This window comes from Mandrillus leucophaeus, unplaced genomic scaffold (genome assembly GCF_000951045.1).
Source record: "Mandrillus leucophaeus isolate KB7577 unplaced genomic scaffold, Mleu.le_1.0 Scaffold622, whole genome shotgun sequence".
Lineage (NCBI taxonomy): Eukaryota > Metazoa > Chordata > Mammalia > Primates > Cercopithecidae > Mandrillus > Mandrillus leucophaeus.
Window position 1 is genome coordinate 1230379 of NW_012106720.1, and position 19558 is coordinate 1249936.

A 19558-nucleotide genomic window follows, 5' to 3' on the forward strand; every position below is an offset into this window, starting at 1 on the left:
GAAGGAAGGAAGGAAGGAAGGAAGGAAGGAAGGAAGGAAGGAAGGAAGGAGGAGAGGGGAGGGGAGGGGAGGGGAGGGGAGGAGAGGAGAGGAGAGGAGAAGCTTCTATTACGCCATATTCTTCTCCAACTACCATCCCATTTCTTTGTTCCTTTTTTAGGAAAACTCTTAAAGAGTTGTCTGAACTCTCTGTCTCCACTGCTTCTCCTCCCTTTTTCTTAAATTTTTCCAGTCATGCTTCCCTTCCTACCTCTCTACCAAAACCTCTCTTCGTCAGGTCACAGTGACCTCCATGTTTCAAATAATTTCTCAGCCCTTCTCTTACTCAGTTGTTGGCAGGTTTGACTCAGTTGATCACTCCCTGTTTCTTGAGCGTCTCAGGACATCACTCTTCGTGATTTTCTTCTTTTCTCACTAAATGCTGTTCTCAGTCGGTCTCCTTGGCTAGTTCTTCTTCCTTGTCCAGACCCCAAAACACTGGAACATACCAGCACTTGGACTTCTCTAGCTACGCTTATGCTCTAGAGGATCTCATTTGGCCACATGGTTTTAAATATTTCTATATGCCACTAATGACTCTTATATTGAAATTTATAACCCAGACTCTATTCTACCAGTGCTCAGGCCAAATATCCTGATGCTGTCCTGGACTTCCCTTTTGTGTCTCTCACTGCTCATCTAACCCATCAGCAAATTGCATTGGCCTAGCCCTCAAAGTAGCTCCATCTCTACCACTACCCTTCTGATCCAAGTCATCATAATAATCGCTTGTCTGGATTGCTGCAGTGGCCTTCTAAATAGTCTCCTTGTTGCCACCCTGTACCCCTGCCTGTCATCCTCTGATGTAAAGTCAGATCTTGTCACTGTCCTGCTCACACCCCTTAAAGAGCTTCCTTCTCTTTGAGAGTGTAAGCCCAAGTCTTATCAGTGGCCCATGGGGCCTTCCATGGTGTGGCTTCTGGTGTCTCTCAGGCTCATCTCCAGTCCACACTTCGTTGTTTCCCTGCACTCTGGCCACACAGGCCTCCTTGTTGCCCCTGGAATACAGTAAGCATGTGATTATCTTTGCCCTACTGCACTTTCTGTCTGGAACATTCCTCACCTGGATAGACATATTACTCACTTCCTTCGGGTTGTGTTCATGTGTCCCCTGGCAAGAGAGGCTTCCCTGACCTCCCTACGTAAAACAGCAACTCATCCCCACTGCTCATCTCTGATCCCTTTCCCCTTCTTTATTCTTCTTTATTGGCCCCCAAACCATCTCACAGAGTTGATTTGTTGTCTACTCACTCTAAACAAATAAGGCAACTTCATGTGCCTCCACCAGAATGTAACCTATAGAAAAAGAGACTTTGTCTGTTTTTAGTCTCTGCTGATCCTTTTTTTTTTTCCTCCTTTGAGACAGGGTCTCTCTCTGTTGCCCAGGCTGGAGTGCAGTGGTGCGATCATGGCTCGCTGCAGCCTTGACCTCCCAGGCTCAAGCAGTCCTCCCACCTTAGCCTAAAACAGTGCCTGGAATAGACTTGGCACTCAATGTATCTGGTTGAATGGATAGAGAGCCAAAATGTATCTCTGGCCTGCTGGGGTTACACACTGTGGTCTGGGTGATAGGTGGCTTCCTTTGTTCAGATGCAGAGAAGGCTAGCAAGGAGCTGGCCTAGGAACCAGGAAGAAGTGAAGCTAGAGACTCTCAGTGGCTTGGCTCCCGTGGTGGTGTCTGAAGGCAGCCTGGATCCAGGCCCTGCTCTTCTCATGGCCGTGGTCTCCTCTTGTGCAACAGGGGAGAACGATCTTACTTTCCCTCCCAGTCTCAGTTTGAGGAACTAGGAAACAACTAGACAGAGTGGAACTGAAGCCCAGGAATGAGCACTCTCCCCCATCCATGCCAGGGGATGCCACCTGCTGTGCAACTCTTTGTTACGAGGATCCAGACATCCTGACACCTGGCCCCATTGTGTCCCTCCTGAAGCCTCCCTAGTGTTCCCTCTCTAGGTGACAGACTCTCCTGATCCTCCTTCAGCCTGGGAGCAAAGACTGATGGAAGCTGATTCTTAGGGTGGCTGAACTAGCTCCACTTCCAGGGAATGCCCCCATAAGAGCATCAGAGCCTGTAGTAGTGAGAGAGAGATCCAATCCAGACACCATGGAAGCTAAGCTGGCCTGTGGGGAAGTGGGGGAGGAAGGCCAGGGCAGTGGCTCTGCACTGGGATGGGATGGGCCAATGACACGCAGGCGTGGCCTTTCCCACCTGCATCTTTTTACTACTGCCGTGGAGCAAATCACCCCAAAACTTAGTGGCTTAACACAGTTGATTGTTTCTCACATTTCTGTGGGTTTTCCAGTGGTTCCTCTGCTGGTTTCCCCTGGGCGCACTCATGTAGCTGTGTCCGGCTGGGTCTGGGTCCAAGGTGGCCTCACTCATGAGTCAGACAGTTGTAGGCTGGCTATTGACAGAGGTGCCTCGGTTACATTCCATGGGACCTCTTGTCCTCTAAAAGACTAGACTGGCTTCCTTATGTGATGGTGGCAGGGCAGCATTCCAGGTGGGTAAAGGGAGAAACTACAAGGCCTCTTGATGCCTCAAGTTTAGAATTTGGACAACTTTTAGTTTCCACCGCCACATTGTATTATACTCAAAGCACATCACCAAGATCAACCCAGATTCGAGGGGCAGAGAAATAGACTTCACCTTTCCATAGCTTGAGCTGCCAAGAATTCATGGCCATATTTGATTTACTCCCCGCCCACCTCCCCCCGCCCCGACAATGTTCAGAATCCATGGACAGTGGCAAACTGACCAAGTTTCCCAGGTGATTACTCTGAAGAGTCAGCCCCATATGAATATTAGTAATTATCAAGCTAAGTTGGAACACTGTGTTAGGCTCCAAGCTCAACGTTTGACAGGTACTATCTCTATTTCTCACAGGGATTCTCTGAGATATGCGATTTTTTTTTTTTTTTTGAGACAGAGTTTCACTCTTGTTGCCCAGGCTGGAGTGCAATGGCATGATCTCGGCTCACTGCAACCTCCGCCTCCTGGGTTCAAGCAATTCTCCTGCCTTAGCCTCCCGAGTCACTGGGATTACAAGTGCTTGCCACCACACCCAGCTAATTTTTATTACTTTTAGTAGAGACGGGGTTTCGCCATGTTGGCCAGGCTAGTCTTGAATTCCTGACCTCAGGTGATTCACCTGTCTCAGCCTCCCAAAATGCCAGGATTACAGGCGTGAGCCACTGCACCCAGCCAAGATATGTGATCTTCCAACACCCATTTTTTATAGTTAAGGAAACTGAAGCTTAGGGAGAGAATATTACTTGCTCAAAGTCATGAAGCTTATAAGTGGCTACACTGAATCTTGAACACCAAGGCTGTGATGTTCTTACCCTCTGTTGAGACCGACTGGCTAGCCGTAACCTGATTAAAAAAAAAAAAAAAAAAAAATAGTACTAATGATAAGAGCATTTCACATCCGTGGTCTCATTGGCTCAATATGACAACCCTGTGATGTAAAATGTGGAACGGTTTTGAAGAAATGAAACTGGATGTTCAGAGTGTGAGTCCATTGCTAATAAGAAGTAGAATCAGGAACATGCGGACAGATAACAGAGAATTCTACCCTCAAGTGAGAATGTCACACCCAGGAGGGCAGGGCCTTATCTTTATTGTTTACCAGACCTTGGAGTGAGTGACTGGTGCCTTCTCTGTGATGAACCTGGGGCTCCTGGGCTCCATGTCAGCACGGGCAGCTCCTCTGTGGTGCAGTGCACTGGGCCTGGCCTGTTGGGAGGCCAGGGCAAGGGTAGCACGTGAAGCTATGGGCCCCAGGTCAGCAGTGACACCAAAGACAGGACCTGCAGAGGAAAGGGACAGTTTACTCTCTACTTTATGCTGCATGAGAGGAGAGAAATGAAACCTCAGTTCAAGTGGGGTAGGCATTGAGAGAAAGTTCTTAACCTGTGTAGATTTATTTGTGCTGGAACCACTAAGGGAAGTTATAGAATCATTCTTTCTGAAAGCATGCTGGGATCAGATGGACCAGAGGCCCTGAATCATTTTCCTATCCCAAGGAGCCATGCCCCACACTACCATAAGTAACAGTGGTTCCATGGACTGGTGAATTCTCTCCTGGGCAGCTGGGAAGACACAGCCCTAGGGAACCATATATCAAAGTGCCTGAGCAGGTGAGGCAGGTATAGTTTAAAAAGGCTTCCCAAGAGATTGTGAGTCTCATTAGGTGCCTGCCATCTCCCAGTAGAATATAAGCTTCATGAGGACATGAATTTATGTCTGTTTTGTTTATTCTTATATCTAGCTCCTAGAACAGGCCTAGCACAGTATTTGTTGAATGAAGAAACAAATGAAATTGTCCTCTGTCAAATGCATCTTCAGTTGAGAACTAAAACAGAATCCTTTGTGTAGCACAAGCACTCATTCACTTAGGGGCTAGACTGATGGCCTTTTTGTATTTATGGTTCTATAAAATAAGAGAGACATGAGGCCTCCATCAGTTGTGAGGAAGTTGGGATCTCCCCCCGCCTCAAGCCTGGCGCCTTGCCCTGCCGCTCCCTACCCCAGGGAGTGCCGGGGCTTACTCTGTTCACACCTCCTCACTGAGCAGAGCCTCTTTGGTCATCGGCTTGGCTGGACACTGCATTTCTCTCATCTGTGCCCATATACACATGGGATGGCTCTTGTTTGACTTGCCCTTTGAAAAACAACTTAAGCATGTTGAGGTTTCCTGTTGATAGGGGGCAGCCAGAGGCCTGTGACCCAGCAGGGAATTGTCAGCCAATCCCTGACTCACCCAAGCTCCAGTTTTCTGTGTGTGAGCAAGCAGTGACAGCAGCCTGGCTCAGGGGCAGCTGGCTGCCTTCCTGTGGATGGCATGGCATTCCGGAGCCTAAGAGGTTAGGCAGCCCAGAGCTGAGGGCCACGGCCTTAGGGTCAGGTAGGCCTTGTACTGTGCAGTGTTGGCAAATCCTGCTGTTTTTGAACTGAAACTGTTTGTAAAGAATTCTGAAAGTTGACAGTGGTTACACTAGTAGACAAGTAGCAAAGTGTGCCCAAGAGGAAGTATGCTCATGGTTCTCTTCAATAAGCTCACCTTTCCCTTCCTTTTGCTGTTCATCGTTCACTGAGCACCTTCCAAACACTGTTTGTCCCTGGGCCTGGAAGAAACCATGGTCTAGTAGGGAAGACCAAGAAGTCCCTTGATACTTACAAGTGCTGTGGCAGGGGTGTGCCAAGTGCTGTGGGGATTTCTGTAGAGCTGCCTCAGGGCCCTGGCGGTTCAGAAAGTGGCAGAGGCACTGCTGCTTCTTCAGAGAGGCAGCCCAGTGTAGTGGAAGTTCATGTCCTGGTTTCACTTACCAGCTGAGTGACCTCGGATGAGATATTAAATCTTTCTGTGCCTTAGTGTTTTTTATTTGTAAAATGAAGACAATAAACATAATAACCTCATAGAATTTTCAGGAAGATTAAATGAGTTAACGTATGTAAAAACATTTATTCAGAACTGTTCCTGGTATTTGCCAAGATCTGCATGTAGATTTGGAGCTGGGACATGGTGGATGCTTATTGGATGTGATGCCACTGCTGGAGGGTGGAGCTGCTTAAGGAGTTGGTCTCCCCACCCCATTGGCTTCCTCATTGACAGAGTGGAAAAGACTCTTTCCTGAGGGGCCCTTCTGACCTTTCTGAGGCCCTCAGGGATTCTAATTCTTGTCAGAACCCAACATGAAGGAGCGAGACGTATGTCTAGTAGCAGAAGTCCCAGGGGAGACAGAGGCTTGTTAAGGGAGTGGTGTTGGAGAACCATCTTGCACCAGTTCACAAGAGCTGATCAGTGGCATCTCTTCTCAACTCCACAGGCAATGACGTCACATTGGTAACTCAGCCAGAGTTGGAATATTTATACTACCAACATTGGCAAGTGCTACCAATCTGCTGTTGACCCCAGACAGCCGGTTGTTCAAACTTGTTTGGTTTTGGGTTTTTTGGTCCCTTTTCCCCTCTTTTTGCCATACACAGAGTCTCACTATGTTGCCCAGGCTGGTCTTGAACTGCTGAGCTCAAGTGATGTTCTTGCCTCTGCCTCCGTAAGTGCTGGGATTACAGGTGTGAGCCACCACACCTTCTGAGAACTGATTGTTAAGCATGTCGCAGCACACCACTGGGTTTTCTGTCCTCCTGTTGGTAGATGTAGACTCTTGGGATACTCTCGCTTGGCACAGAACAGGTGTTTCAGACATTACTCAGGGTGCTTGGGGATGGTTTGGGCAGAGAGGCCTGTTGAGTTTGGCCTGCTGTGATTAAGGAGCTATTGCTCTCCTTGAAGACAACCTTCAAGGTACATTACTTGAATAGAATACTCTTTGAGAGTCCTCCAGGAAAAAGATGCTGAGTTCTGTAGGAATGAAACAGGATGCCCCTGGTTGGTCAGCCACTCACTGCCATTTTTTCTTTTCCTTTGTTTTGTTTTGCCCCCAGGTCTCAGTCAGTCTCTCCACCTCCAGTTCTTTCCCCACCAAGGAGTCCCATCTACCCACTCAGTGATAGTGAAACCTCAGCTTGCAGGTACCCCAGCCACTCCAGCTCCCGGGTGCTCCTCAAGGACCGGCACCCCCCAGCTCCTTCACCCCAGAATCCTCAAGATCCCTCCCCAGATACTTCCCCACCCACCTGTCCCCTCAAGACCGCCAGCTTCGGTTATTTGGACAGAAGCCCTTCGGCGTGCAAGAGAGAAGCCCAGAAGGAGAATGTCCAAGGCGCAGCCCAGGATGTAGCAGGGGTAGCTGCCTGCCTCCCCCTTGCCCAGAGCACACCATTCCCGGGGCCAGCGGCTGGCCCCCGGGGCGTCTTGCTGACCCGTACCGGTACCCGCGCCCACAGCCTGGGCATCCGGGAGAAGATCTCAGCATGGGAAGGTCGCCGAGAGGCGTCGCCCAGGATGAGCATGTGTGGAGAGAAGCGGGAGGGCTCTGGGGGCGAGTGGGCGGCCAGTGAGGACTGCCCTAGCCTGGGCTGTCCCAGCGTGGTGCCGTCCCCCTGCAGCTCAGAAAAGACCTTTGATTTCAAGGGCCTCCGGAGGATGAGCAGGACCTTCTCCGAGTGTTCCTACCCAGAGACTGAGGAGGAGGGAGAGGCACTCCCTGTCCGGGACTCTTTCTACCGGCTGGAGAAACGGCTGGGCCGGAGTGAGCCCAGCGCCTTCCTCAGGGGGCATGGCAGCAGGAAGGAGAGCTCAGCAGTGCTGAGCCGGATCCAGAAAATTGAACAGGCCCTGAAGGAGCAGCCAGGCCGGGGGCTCCCCCAGCTCCCCAGCAGCTGCTACAGCGTGGACCGGGGGAAAAGGAAGACTGGAACCTTGGGCGTCTTGGAGGAGCCGGCAGGGGGCGCGAGTGTGAGCGCTGGCAGCCGGGCAGTCGGAGTGGCTGGAGTTGGCGGGGAGGCGGGCCCACCCCCAGAGAGGGAAGGCAGTGGTTCCACTAAACCCGGGACCCCTGGAAATAGCCCTAGCTCCCAGCGGCTGCCATCAAAGAGTTCCCCTGATCCCGCTGTGAACCCTGTCCCCAAACCCAAGCGCACCTTTGAATACGAGGCTGACAAGAACCCCAAGAGTAAGCCCAGCAATGGTCTACCTCCTTCACCCACACCTGCTGCTCCACCCCCCTTGCCCTCCACCCCAGCCCCGCCTGTCACCCGGAGACCCAAGAAGGACATTCGTGGTCACCGCAAGTCCCAGAGCAGGTAATGCATGCGCCTCCGATGTGTTGTAGCTGAATACGGTGGCTTGCTTTTAAATTTTAAATGGACAGTGCAAGCACAGATTGTAGGGTGGGTCACAATCAGTAGTGCTTCGTAAGCCCTGAAGTACTGAATAATTGTTAGGTGGTAGTTGTGGTAGTGAAAAATGAGATTGTTCTGCTCTTACAAGATACTTGACATGAGTGGGAATGCTTACAGGATACTTGGGACCTGAGTGCTGGTCACTGAAGGTATTGGCTGGATTTGGCCTTTGGGGTAGAGCTGGGCTGTGTCCCGCCCCTGTCGGAGCTTCCTCAGTCCTCTGTTGGGAGTAGGTAAAGCAGGCAGTCCTTTGCGGACTAGTAGGATCTTAGCCTCCCTACCACCTGAAGTACCAGCATTAGAAATTATTTTCTTTGAATGAAGCATTATCTGAATACTGCATTTTGTCATTAACATGGTAGTATCGGCAAATTTAACACAATTCCCTCTCTCCTGAGGGCCTCCGGGCCATATACGAACCCTGGGCCTATATCAAGAGGGGATTATTGGGGAGATTGATGAAAAAAGGAGTAAAACAGGAATGAGCCTGTTCCAAGGCTCACGGTGGTTTCCTGGTCAGTCTCAGGATTTCTAACCCCAGATTACCAAGGGCTGTCTCCCCAGTAACTTGGAGCTGGAGCTGTTGGAATTGGTGAAAGCTGGCAGGCGTCTTATTCTCTGAATCAGGGTAGGCTGGGAGTGAGCTTCCTTCGGAATACTCATCCTCCTGCATCCTACTGCCTTTCTCATCTAACCCCACGACAGATGGGTATTCAGGTTTGTTTCACTTCTGGGGATTCTTTAGTCTGTCCCCACACTTCAGGCTTCATCTAACATATCCTATCTTATATATAAACTTTCCTGCCATGTGCAGAAAGGAAGAAATTTCAAAGATTCAGACCCCCGAGCTGGAACAGCCCATGGCTAAGGGTAATCCCATGTTTGAGTCCACCCCAGAATTCTCACTGGCTCTTTAATTCTTAAACGGCCTGCCAAGAGTGTTTGCTTTGTCCTTATTCATCCATTTATATAAACATTCATCTAGAGCCTGCTGTGCACCAAGAGTGTGCTGGTCAAGAGGATGCAGAGGCAAATAGGACATGGTTCTTCCATTCAAGGACTTCGTGGTCTGATGCACAGATAAATTATAGATAATGTCATATGTGCCGTAACTCATGGCAGTGCAGGAGGCCGCAGAGACCCAGAGAAGGGACATCTGAGTTAGATGGGGGAGAGAAGGGAGGCTCCTCCTAGAGGGAGTTGCTGAGCTAAATTTAGAAGAGCCAAAAGCAGTTGACTAAGTGACCAAAGGGAGTGGGGGGAGAATTCATCAGCCTGAAGATTTTACACATATTCCACCCCAGACTGCATTTATGTATAATATATACACACATATACCGTATATGAAGGAGTCCCTTCGTGTGAGAATTAACTTAGCAAACTTAAATCTGTGCTCTTGGAAAAAGAGAAACAGTTCCAGAAGTGCAGTCTGTTCTGGATGCCGTTTCACATGGTGAACATGTTCCATGAGGAGTGGAGATGGTAAGTTTGTGTCTGTTATACCAAGTGTGATTCTTACATTTAATAGACTTTTTTATTTAAAAAAAAAATGCAGTCCAGGCGAGGTGGCTCACACCTGTAATCCCAGCACTTTGGGAGGCTAAAATGGGAGGATCATTTAAGACCAGGAGTTCGAGACAGCCTGGGCAACATAATGAGACCCCATCTCTACAAAAAAATTTAAAAATTAGCTGGAGTGTTGGCATGTGCCAGTAGTCCCAGCTACTTGGGAGGCTGAGGAGGGAGGATAGCTTGAGCCTAGGAGGTTGAGGATACAGTGGGTATGATCACACCACTGCACTCTAGCCTGGGCAACAGCACAAGACCTTATCTCTCAAAAAAATGTGTGTGTGTGTGTGTGTGTGTGTGTGTGTGTGTGTGTGTGTGTAAAATATAAGCCAAGTGTTTCTTCTGGCATTCAGCCCCCCTCCCAAAAAAAAAATTCCTGGGGAGAAACTATTAGTTTTAATGAGAGATGGCATGTTGGTCCTCAGTATGACACCTTCCTGGGGGATTTTCAAGGATAATTTGACTGAACATGATTTGTGTCTTATTTACTGACTTGAGGGCTACCTGTATACGATGCTGAGTCTACTGTATATGCCAAAGAAAACTTGCTCTCACACTAACTCTGGTCCTGGGCCAACATTTGCAAACCACTGTGCTCAGCCATTGGATGTTTATCTAGTTAAGAATCTGGGCCAAAGACAGAAATTTGGGAGTCATCAAGATAGAGATGGTAGATATGGCAATGGCCCATGGATATTTGGTCCCTAGAAAGTGCAGAGTGAGAAAGAGTTTTTAAGACAGAACTCTGAGAGACCTGGACACTTAAAAAGCAAATGGAAAAGGAGAACCCCTCATAAGAGCCTGAAAAGTAGTGGCCAGGAGTTGAAAAGAAAAGTTGAAAGCCAGGAGGGAATGTGTCATAGAGGCACAGGGAGGAGATGCCAATATAAAGAGTGTTCGGTTGTGTTGAGTGCTTGGGGCAGGGCAGGGACAGGCAAGCTAAGAACAAGCTGTAGCCTTCAGGACACTTTTAGCCCTTTCCCTGCACGGTAGGACTCTCAGGAGAAGCTGTTAGGAAACAAGAGAAAAAGGCCTCTATTGGCTGAAAGGTCTGATGGTGCCCGAAAGAAGAGGAGGTGTTCATGGGTGGGAGGAGGGATCCAGTCAGTGCCTTGCCTTCTCTCCCTCCCCAGGAGCCTGTGGGGACTTGCCTTGGAGAGGGAGAAGATGCAGTTGGGGTCTCAGATGAGGGATGTACCTCTCAGATGAAGGAGAGGAGCAGAGAGTGCTGTAGACTCAGGGAGTCTTAGGAGACAGCAAGCTGTGGTCTTGAAATTGTACAGTAGAGAGGAAGGTTGTCCAAGGGATGGAAAGGAGCAAACTACTAGCTGAAGGGAAGCTGGTCTTGGAAGCAGCTTCTGACTGCAAATTGTCCTCCCAGCTCCACCTTGGCAGTGGTCTTATTTGTTTTAAGGGCTCAGCCCTTCCTGCTTCAACAAACCACCCAGCAACGACTGCTTTTCCAACCCCCTGACAGCCCTGAGTGGGACCCTCCCAGTGTTGAGCCTTCCTACCTGCTTAGTGCAATGGCAGGAGTCCCTGGCTAGGATGCAGATGAGGATGTGAGACCCCAGAGGCAGACCAGGCACTCGATTCCAGTGTAATCACAGACACTTCTCAAGGAGGATATTCTCTAGGGCTTGAGGCCAAAATTAATAGTTAACAGCTCAGGCCCTGGAGTGAGACATCGTCTGGGAGAATCATGCCTCTGTCACTTCCATCTCCTCTTTCACAAGATGTCACAATACTGGTGGCACTGTTGTGAAGATTAATGAGATAACACATGTAAAGGTGCATTTGATGCAGCACCTGGAACAGCATACTTTTAAGCTGGGGTAGTTGTTGTTACCTCATATCAGTATTATTCGGGAAAGGCACATTGCAGGCACCCAGGCTGGGGCCTTTCAGACCATCTGTCTCTTAATTTGGATGGTAAGTTTGGACCTACCTTGATGTTCTTTCAGAAGCTGGCTTTATGAGGAGGGCCTATGGTCTTTGCTGTTGCCACGGACATTCCCCAGCAAGGCAGCAGAGATCTGATTCAGCAGGAATGACTCTTGCTCTTGTTATCCACAGAAAATCCTTTGAGTTTGAGGATGCATCCAGTCTCCAGTCCCTGTACCCCTCTTCTCCCACTGAGAATGGTACTGAGAACCAACCCAAGTTTGGATCCAAAAGCACTTTAGAAGAAAATGCCTATGAAGATATTGTGGGTAAGCAATGGCAGAGGTGGTGGCTGGGTCATCTCAGGGGCTACAGAAGAACAGGAACAGGAGGAAACACCTAGATTGACTTCCTTCACTGTGGGCAGGCATGGTCCCACCTTCTGGAACTCCTCCTGGAAATGGGACATTGGGCGAAGCACCTTAGCAAAGACAGAGCAGCTTTGTGATTAAAAGCCTGGCTCTTGAATGAACTGAAATCCAAAGGACCTTTGGGGACACGAGAAGGAGAAAACGACATTATTCCTTTCCTTTATTTTTGGAAGGCTTTGAAGTCCAGCAGACTCTCTTCCTTAGCTGTGTGTCCTTAAGGCAAATCACTTAACTTTTGTGAAGACTCTGTTTTTCTCTTATAAAATGATGATGTGACTATATTAACAACAACAGTAATAGTAATAACATTTTGAGCCGGGCATGGTGGCTCATGCCTGTAATCCCAGCACTTTGGAGGCTGAGGTTGGTGGATCACCTAAGGTCGGGAGTTTGAGACCAGCCTCTGTCTCCACTAAAAATACAAAAAATTAGCTGAGCATAGTGGCGGGCGCCTGTAATCCCAGCTACTAGGGAGGCTAAGGCAGGAGAATTGCTTGAACCCAGGAGACGGAGGTTGCAGGGAGCTGAGATCACACCATTGCACTCCAGCCTGGGCAACATGAGCGAAACTCCGTCTCAAAAAAAAAAAAAAAAAGTAATAATACTTCATAAGGTTGTTGTTAGAATTAAATAAGACTGAGTGTCTGGTGCAGGCCTGCTACCTGGTCAGAGATGGCCATCTTCTTTCTGTGTTCTTATGTGGTGGAAGGGGCAGAGGGAGTTCTCTGGGGTCTCTTTTAAAAGGGCCCTAATTGGTGAAGGCCCTGCACACGTGACCTGATCACCTCCCAGAGGCCTCACCTACAAATGCCAGCACATTGGGGATTAGGTTTCAACATAGGAATTTTGGGGAACACAAACATTCAGTCTGTTGTACAAGCTAAGAAGTTTCATTGCCCTAGTTTCATGGGTGCTGGCAGAAGACATGAGACCCCTGGGTCACAAAGGACTTTATTACTCATGGCATAGCAGGCAGCATGAGCTTCGTGTTCACAGGGGTTTCCCCTTGTGCGTAAGTCCCATGGGGCGGTGTGGAGAAGGCCCAGGTGGAAGCTGCAGACACTGCAGGTCCATGTCCCAGCTGGGGAGCCCAAGCGTAGGAAACCCCAGTCTTTTCAGAGACTGCTGGCAAACCTGCCTAACCTTGGTCCTTGGAGAAAACATTACCTTTATCATTCTGGTCAGGAAACAAATCTGCCTCTGCCCTGAAGGGAGATACTATCTCTGTCTTCCAAGGCTGTTTGCTGTATAAATACCCTTTAAAATACAGTCTGGAACGGTCAGTTCTTCTTGTTCAGAAGAAGGGCAGAAATGCAAGACTGCATTGAGATTTGTCTTCCAACAGGTGGGAAGACATGGTATTGGCAAACTTGTGTTCACGGATCAGACGAAAGATAGATGCTCTAGCCTGGGTTGCATTTGTTTTGTTTTTTTTTGTTTGGCGTTCATTTCAATTCTGTTAGCATCCTCTTCAGTAAGGGGCTTTGATTCTGCTCAGGTGAAGTGTGGGGTCAGTGTTGGTTAGTGGGGAGGAGAGAGGCTGTGTTACCTGCCGGCTCCCTCTCTGGGCCCCTGTCTTGCCTCTGTCTTAGGCCCTGAATCTGAAGAATGTGCTGTTAGTTAATACATGAGAGAGAGAAGTGGCCCGGGGTAGAGAGAACCCTCCAGATTCTCAGAAGCCTGGAATCTTTTTTTTTTTTTTTGAGATGAAGTCTTACTCTGTCGCCTAGGCTGGAGTGCAGTGGTGCAATCTCAGCTCACTGCAAGCTCCGCCTCCTGGGTTCACGCCATTCTCTTACCTCAGCCTCCCCAGCAGCTGGGACTACAGGTGCCCGCCACCTCGCCCGGCTAGTTTTTCGTATTTTTTAGTAGAGACGAGGTTTCACCGTGTTAGCCAGGATGGTCTCGATCTCCTGACCTCGTGATCCACCCGCCTCGGGCTCCCAAAGTGCTGGGATTACAGGTGTGAGCCACCGCGCCCGGCTGGCTCAGAAGCCTGGAGTCTTATGAAGAGAGGGCCATCTGTTCCCTCATTTGATCTGAGCCATCGGTTTCATAGCTGTTTCCTCGCCACTTGCTGGGCCAGCGTTTCTGGGGAGACAGCAGCCATGCCGGGACCCGCAGGGACACTGCTTTCCCAGGAACAGAGTGTATAGTATGTAGTCACGCAAAACTGGGTCACAGCTGGAAGACTGTAGGAGTGAGGTCCCTAGAACAGCAAAAGAGTTTGGGGAGGGAGGCCCTTTCCCTTATCCCTGGGGAAAAGACAGCTTTGTACCCACAGGCGACCCAGAGCAGAGGTCAAGAGCTAGGGGCATCAGAACCAAAGATCCAGAAGCCAGGTGGGCAGTTAAGGAAGATGCCCCAACTCCAGCCCATACCCCAGTTCTACTCAGCCACCCAAGAGGCAGCCAGTGCTGCTCCTGTATTTCTCACCTCCTTGTGCAATACCAACATCCTGGAGTGGAAGAAAGTCCTCCCGAATGAGTGAGTAGGCAGAGGCCTAGACACACTTGCCCTCCTCTTTCCCTTCTCTCAAACCTGACCTGAGAAGGCCTGGGGAACAGCTCTGTTGGCCAGCTGAGTTCTTCCAAGATTCTGCCCCCCAAACATTGCCCCAAAAAATCCTGAACAGAGCCCTGGATGGTGGAAATTTGGACAGAGAGAAATGGTTGAAGCTGTCCCTTTCTCAAATTGTTTCAATTCAGATGATCCAAGAACATATCCCACAGGAAATCCTTCTCAGAGAATAGAGAATGGGAGGACCACAGGCTTGCCAGCACCCAGCATAGTCAAGGGACATCAGAAAACCACAGTCCTCTCTGCTCACAGCAGCAACCACACTGGGTGCTCCCAGTGTCCTGGGCAGCAAACTGACACAGTACAGTTTCTGCCAAACTAGAGTGAATGAGAATGTACCCTGCAACAGGAGGTAGGGAGTGGGTGGGGCAACAGAGTGGCCTCCCCACTCATTAGGGAGGACTCTCTTCCACTCTGGGTGTTGCATGAGGAGTTAAAAAAATATGGGAGCAGCTTGGCTGTTTCTTGGGTGGCTTAGTACAGCTAGGGGTCAGCGCTGTGTGGGCAAAAGGTAGAGGTAGCTGCTCACCTGGCTTCTGGATCTTTGGAACACCTAAAGGACAAGGAAAGAAGAGAGGGAGAGGATGCGGGAGAAAGGGAGGGGAGCGACCCAAGCACCAGTTTGGGAATACACTACACCGGATGTTTAGGTTTTGCTTTGGCCTCGTGGGGTGGTGGGGGTGGTTTCCGGAGTCTGCAGTTAGGACAGTGCCCTGTGCATGTTTTCCTTTTTTATGTCCCCACAGCAGCCCAATCTGAATTTCTGGGACCTGACTAGGGAGGCCAGAGGGAAATACAGAGGAAAATAGTTCCTTTCTGTTAGATTCTGGTGGGTTTCTTTTTCATTCCCTGGGGACAGGCCCGAGAGTTTGGAGCTCCCCACAAGGCTTCAGGGGGTGTCTTATTGCTGAACTCAGAATGGCAGTTTCCCATCTTGCCCCGGACTGATCAGTGGCTTGGACTTCCTGGGAGCCATCTGTCTGGTCTGGGCCCAGCCTGTGCTCTGTGGGGTGAAGGATGACTCTGACCCTGCTGGATCAGGCTCCTGCAGGCATGCAGGGATGGAGCTGTTGGGAGGCAGAGAGCCTAGTGCTCATCTCCATCTTGGGTCCTGGTGATTGGACTGGAGTCCTGTCTGTCAGAGGTGGAGGGCCAGTTGGCCCCAAGACAAACGTGTCTCTCTGTGAGCAGTGGACTCTAATGGGGGTTGTGGGGGGTTTGCTGGCCTCCTGCCTACGCTAGGCATGATTCCTGAGGAGCTGGGGTGGGGTACTCCCAAAATACCGAGGTTTACCCTGCTAACTTGCAGAAAAGGAGTTCGGAAAGAAAGTTACTGCCTTGCTGCTTCCTGGGGCTGCTATTTCTCGCCTGTCCCATCTGACATCTGCCCCTGGAAGATGCTGCTATTCTACAAGGCCTTGTTTGCATTCTGAGCCTGACACTTAAAATGCACCCAAGGAAGCAGCTTGTTAAGGAGTTATGTGGAGTGGCCTCGGCGCCTGAGCTGCATTCCTGCAGATTCCCACTCCCATCAGCTAGCCTGGGCTGAGGGAGTGTTTCCAAGAACTTCAGTGGGATGTAAGCTGGGGACCAGGCCAGTCAGCCTGGACTGCAAAAGCCTTTTGAGCCTCCACTGTCTCTGGTTGCTTCCCTTATTTGCCCCCAGGCTGGGAAACAGTAAGGAGCAGAGGACACCCACTGGGTTGGAGGTTGCAGTGGGAAACAAAACAGCCAAGAGGTGCAGCCCAGGGAAGGTGCCGGGGCTGTCGAGAAATGGTATCAAGTCTTGGAGGGTGGGCAACAGCCGGCCCCTTAGAGGCCCCAGTCTGATCTGTTGCTGGGGAGCTGGGCTCTTAGCCTGGCCCTTTCTGTCCTGTGTGAGAGAGGGAAAAAGGCTGAGAACCAGGAGAAACAGCTGGTTGGAACCAGAGGAGGTTGGGGAGGGAAGCTGCAGACCCAGGACCCTAGTGATGGGTGTGGTCCAGGAAGCTTAGGACTGTGTTTGGAGAAATTCTCAGTGCCTATGCGCATACACACACCCCTTTCCTAACTGGTTTTACCAGTTAGGTTGGGGTGGGGGAGTGCTGTATGTGTGGTTAAGACCAAAGGAGTTATGGGGAGGAGTGAAGAGTTGTGGGGAGGAGTGGGAGCAGGGCCCAGAGGGGCTGGATTCTTCCTTTAAGAGGATTAGTGTGACACTTTTGGGCTCTGACAAACCCCTTTTAGAAGAGTGCAAAGCAGAAATTCTTGGTGATGCCTTTGTCCCTTATTTCGTCATCCAAGCTGGGAAAGGTTGAGACCCCTGCTGTTCCAGCTGGGCTTGATGAGCTGGGGCTGCTGAGGGCCAGGCCTTCAGGGAAGAGGGTCCACCTCTTCATCCCCCTCCAAGGATTGTGTGGACTGTCCCAAGAAAGCTGTATGGGCAGGAATGCAGGTAGAAATTTGCAATCTGCCGGGCTCCCTGTCTCCCATTCATGCCCCTGCTGAATCTCCCATTCAGCCCTAGCTCCTTTAGCTCTGTCCTCTGTAGGACGTTCTGCACACCATTTCCCAGCCCACCATCTCCTCCAGCTCTGAGCCATTACTTTGATATTTATTTGCTCTCAGCTGGTTCAGTTTAGTGGTCCAGGACTCAGGGTCCACTTGTCTCTGTGCGTCTCCATCCCCTGGCCCTCTGTCCACCTAGAGAGATGACTGGGACAATCTATTTGAGACAGCTCCTCCAGGGCAGTCAGGAATGGTCCAGGAAGCTGGGAGTGGCAGATGAGTTAGGGTGGTGAAGGGACCAAGCTGAGGCTGGGGAGGCAGCGTGTGGGCTGGGGCCAGCCGTCTGTTTGCTGGAGAACTGATTCGTGGCTTTGTTATATCAGAGAGGATGTTAAACATTGCTGGAGAAGAGAGGCTGGCACAAGGGGCTGGGCAGGAGCAGGTCTTCCTGAAATCGAGTTTCCAGAGACAGGACCTATCTTGAGAACCTGCTGTTGCTGGCTTTTTTCCCCTGGGTTGTCCGTGATGTGTACCAGCCTTGTACATCTATTACTTCCCTGGGCCTCAGTATCCTACACCTTTTTCTTGGAGCTTTGAATTTTGTATCAATATTCAAAGCTCTTACTGTAGTGAAAAGAAGGAAGGAAGGAGGGAGTGAGGTGAAGGAAGAAAGGATGGAAAAAAAGAGGGCTAGTCTTGGGACTCATGTCACACACTCAGAAGCCATTGGAAGTTTAGAAAGCTCTATCTAAAGCAGTGGTTCTCAGTGGGGGGACAGCTTCACTCTTCCCTCCCTCCCTTCCTGCCTCCCTCCCTCTCTCTCCCTCCTTTCTTCCCTCTGTCCTCCCCAGAGAGCATCTGGCAGTGTCTGGAGACATTTTGGGCTGTTATAGCTAAGGAGATGCTAATGTCTCCTGGTGGATAGAAGCCAAGGTTGCCACTAAACATCCTAAAAATGGACAGGACAGTCTACCATAACAAGAATTACTCAACCCCAAATGTCAGTGGCTTGGAGAAACCCCTGGGATTGGGACAACGCTTCCTATAGGTTGGGGATGATAATAAAGATCCTGGCTGATCATGCAGCCCAAGGATTTGATGAGCTTGGCATCAATGTTCTCCCTGCCCTGATGTGGACAGTGATGCTCTGGTCCTGTTTTAGGGGATCAGGAAGACTGTGTCCTGGCATTCTCCCTGCTTAGTCCCCCCACCCCCTCCTCACTCCTGCAGGACATATGTTGCGGAAGGACCAAGAAGTAGAGAATCCATCCCCAACGCCTCCCTAAGTGCCCCACGGTGGGGTAGGCTGGAGAAAACATGCAGGAGGTGCCAGGTTTGCTATTTGGCTTCTTGCGACAGGGCTGCTGGGCCAACTCCGCTTAGTCAGGGCTCTGGAATGGAGACAAGTCATTTTAATAGCATGACTGTGTTACAGGAAAAGGTCTGCTCCATTGCTGGGGACTCTGCTTGGAGTTGGGAATCACTTAATCCATTCCCAAATCCCAGTGACCCATCTTTGACTCATAAGTTTACAGAGATTTATATTATTCCTACTGCAGTCTATTTAGCTGTCACTGAAATCCCTTCTTCACACCTGCCCCCTGACTCTGAAAGAGCATTTCCTAAATTCGTTGTGATTCTGCCTAAGTTGATGCCTCAATGTGGAGGGAGCTCCACTTTGGAATGGACGGATCTGCAAGCATATAGGGGTTGGCTCTTCTCCTGTGCCCTCTCTAGGAAAGCTTCACTCTCGGCAGCCTTTGTTTCTCGTCCTCCAGCTCCTCCTTCTGCCTGCTTCCTGAGGAGTGGGGTCTGAGTTCCTCTGTGCGTAAGGCACATTCAGACATCTGTAGGACAAGTGTGGGACTCGGTGGTCACCCAGGCTCAATCCTGCTGCTGAGCAGAGGTGCTGGAGTGAGTCCTGCTCTGCAGCAGGAAGATGGGGAAAGGAGTACAGAGAGGGCTGTGTTCTGAGTTCCCCAGGGACCTGTTCACCCCATGGATTCTGCCACCAGGATCAAGCTAGGACTGACCTGGCCCATGTTGTTACTGTATTTTAGAAAAGGTGTATGTTGTAGGGGTCGGGGCAGGAGATACAGCTTGTGGAAAGGAGTGCCACTCAACATCTTGAAGGGCAGGAATTGTGTTTTGGACTTCTCTGAGATTTTCTGGTAATGCCAATACAGTGCCCGCTGCCAGAGATTTTAGAACTAGTCCTGAGAAGCAAGAACTCCCCTCACCCCCATCCTTTGGCCCAGACTCCTTCCAAGCCTTTCATACCTCCCCTGTGTCACAGCAGGAGAGTTTATTCCAAAAGGGGAGTGTTGATGGTTCTCTTTTTGCTGAGATCAGCGGTAGAGGGAATAGACACACTACAGTAGGAGAGTCATTGAACAGATCATTACCGAACACTTCCTCCTTGCTAATCACTGTTCCGTTCCAAGGTTGCCTCAGTGAACAACACAAAACCCTGCCCTAAGAGACTTGTTGAATGGCACTGTAGGTGAGAAGGGGGGCCTGGTGAAGCTCTGCTCTCGACAGTTCTGTGAGTTCCTCCATGCCCACCCTCCAAAGTAGGTCCCCAGGGAGATCCCCTGAGCCTTGGGTGAAGGGACAGCCATGTGACCTGAAAACCCTTCCTACCTTGAACTGTGTTCTTTGGGGTGTTTGCAGCAGAGGGAAAGGAGCCAAGGAAAGACTCTTGGTGCTGGCTTTGTCCTCTGGCTGGGCACAGGCAGGGGTGGCTGAGCCAGTCTTG

General features: G+C 50.2%; 1 protein-coding gene across 2 annotated transcripts in view; it reads left to right on the forward strand.

Moving 5' to 3' along the window:
• ST5 (suppression of tumorigenicity 5) overlaps positions 1-19558 on the forward strand; it is a 117851-nt gene that overhangs the window by 73615 nt on the left and 24678 nt on the right. For both annotated transcript variants that reach the window (XM_012000242.1, XM_012000241.1), the window contains exons 3-4: positions 6491-7750; positions 11495-11631. In XM_012000242.1, the coding sequence (XP_011855632.1) occupies positions 6491-7750; positions 11495-11631 (1397 nt within the window). The remainder of the gene's footprint in view (positions 1-6490; positions 7751-11494; positions 11632-19558) is intronic.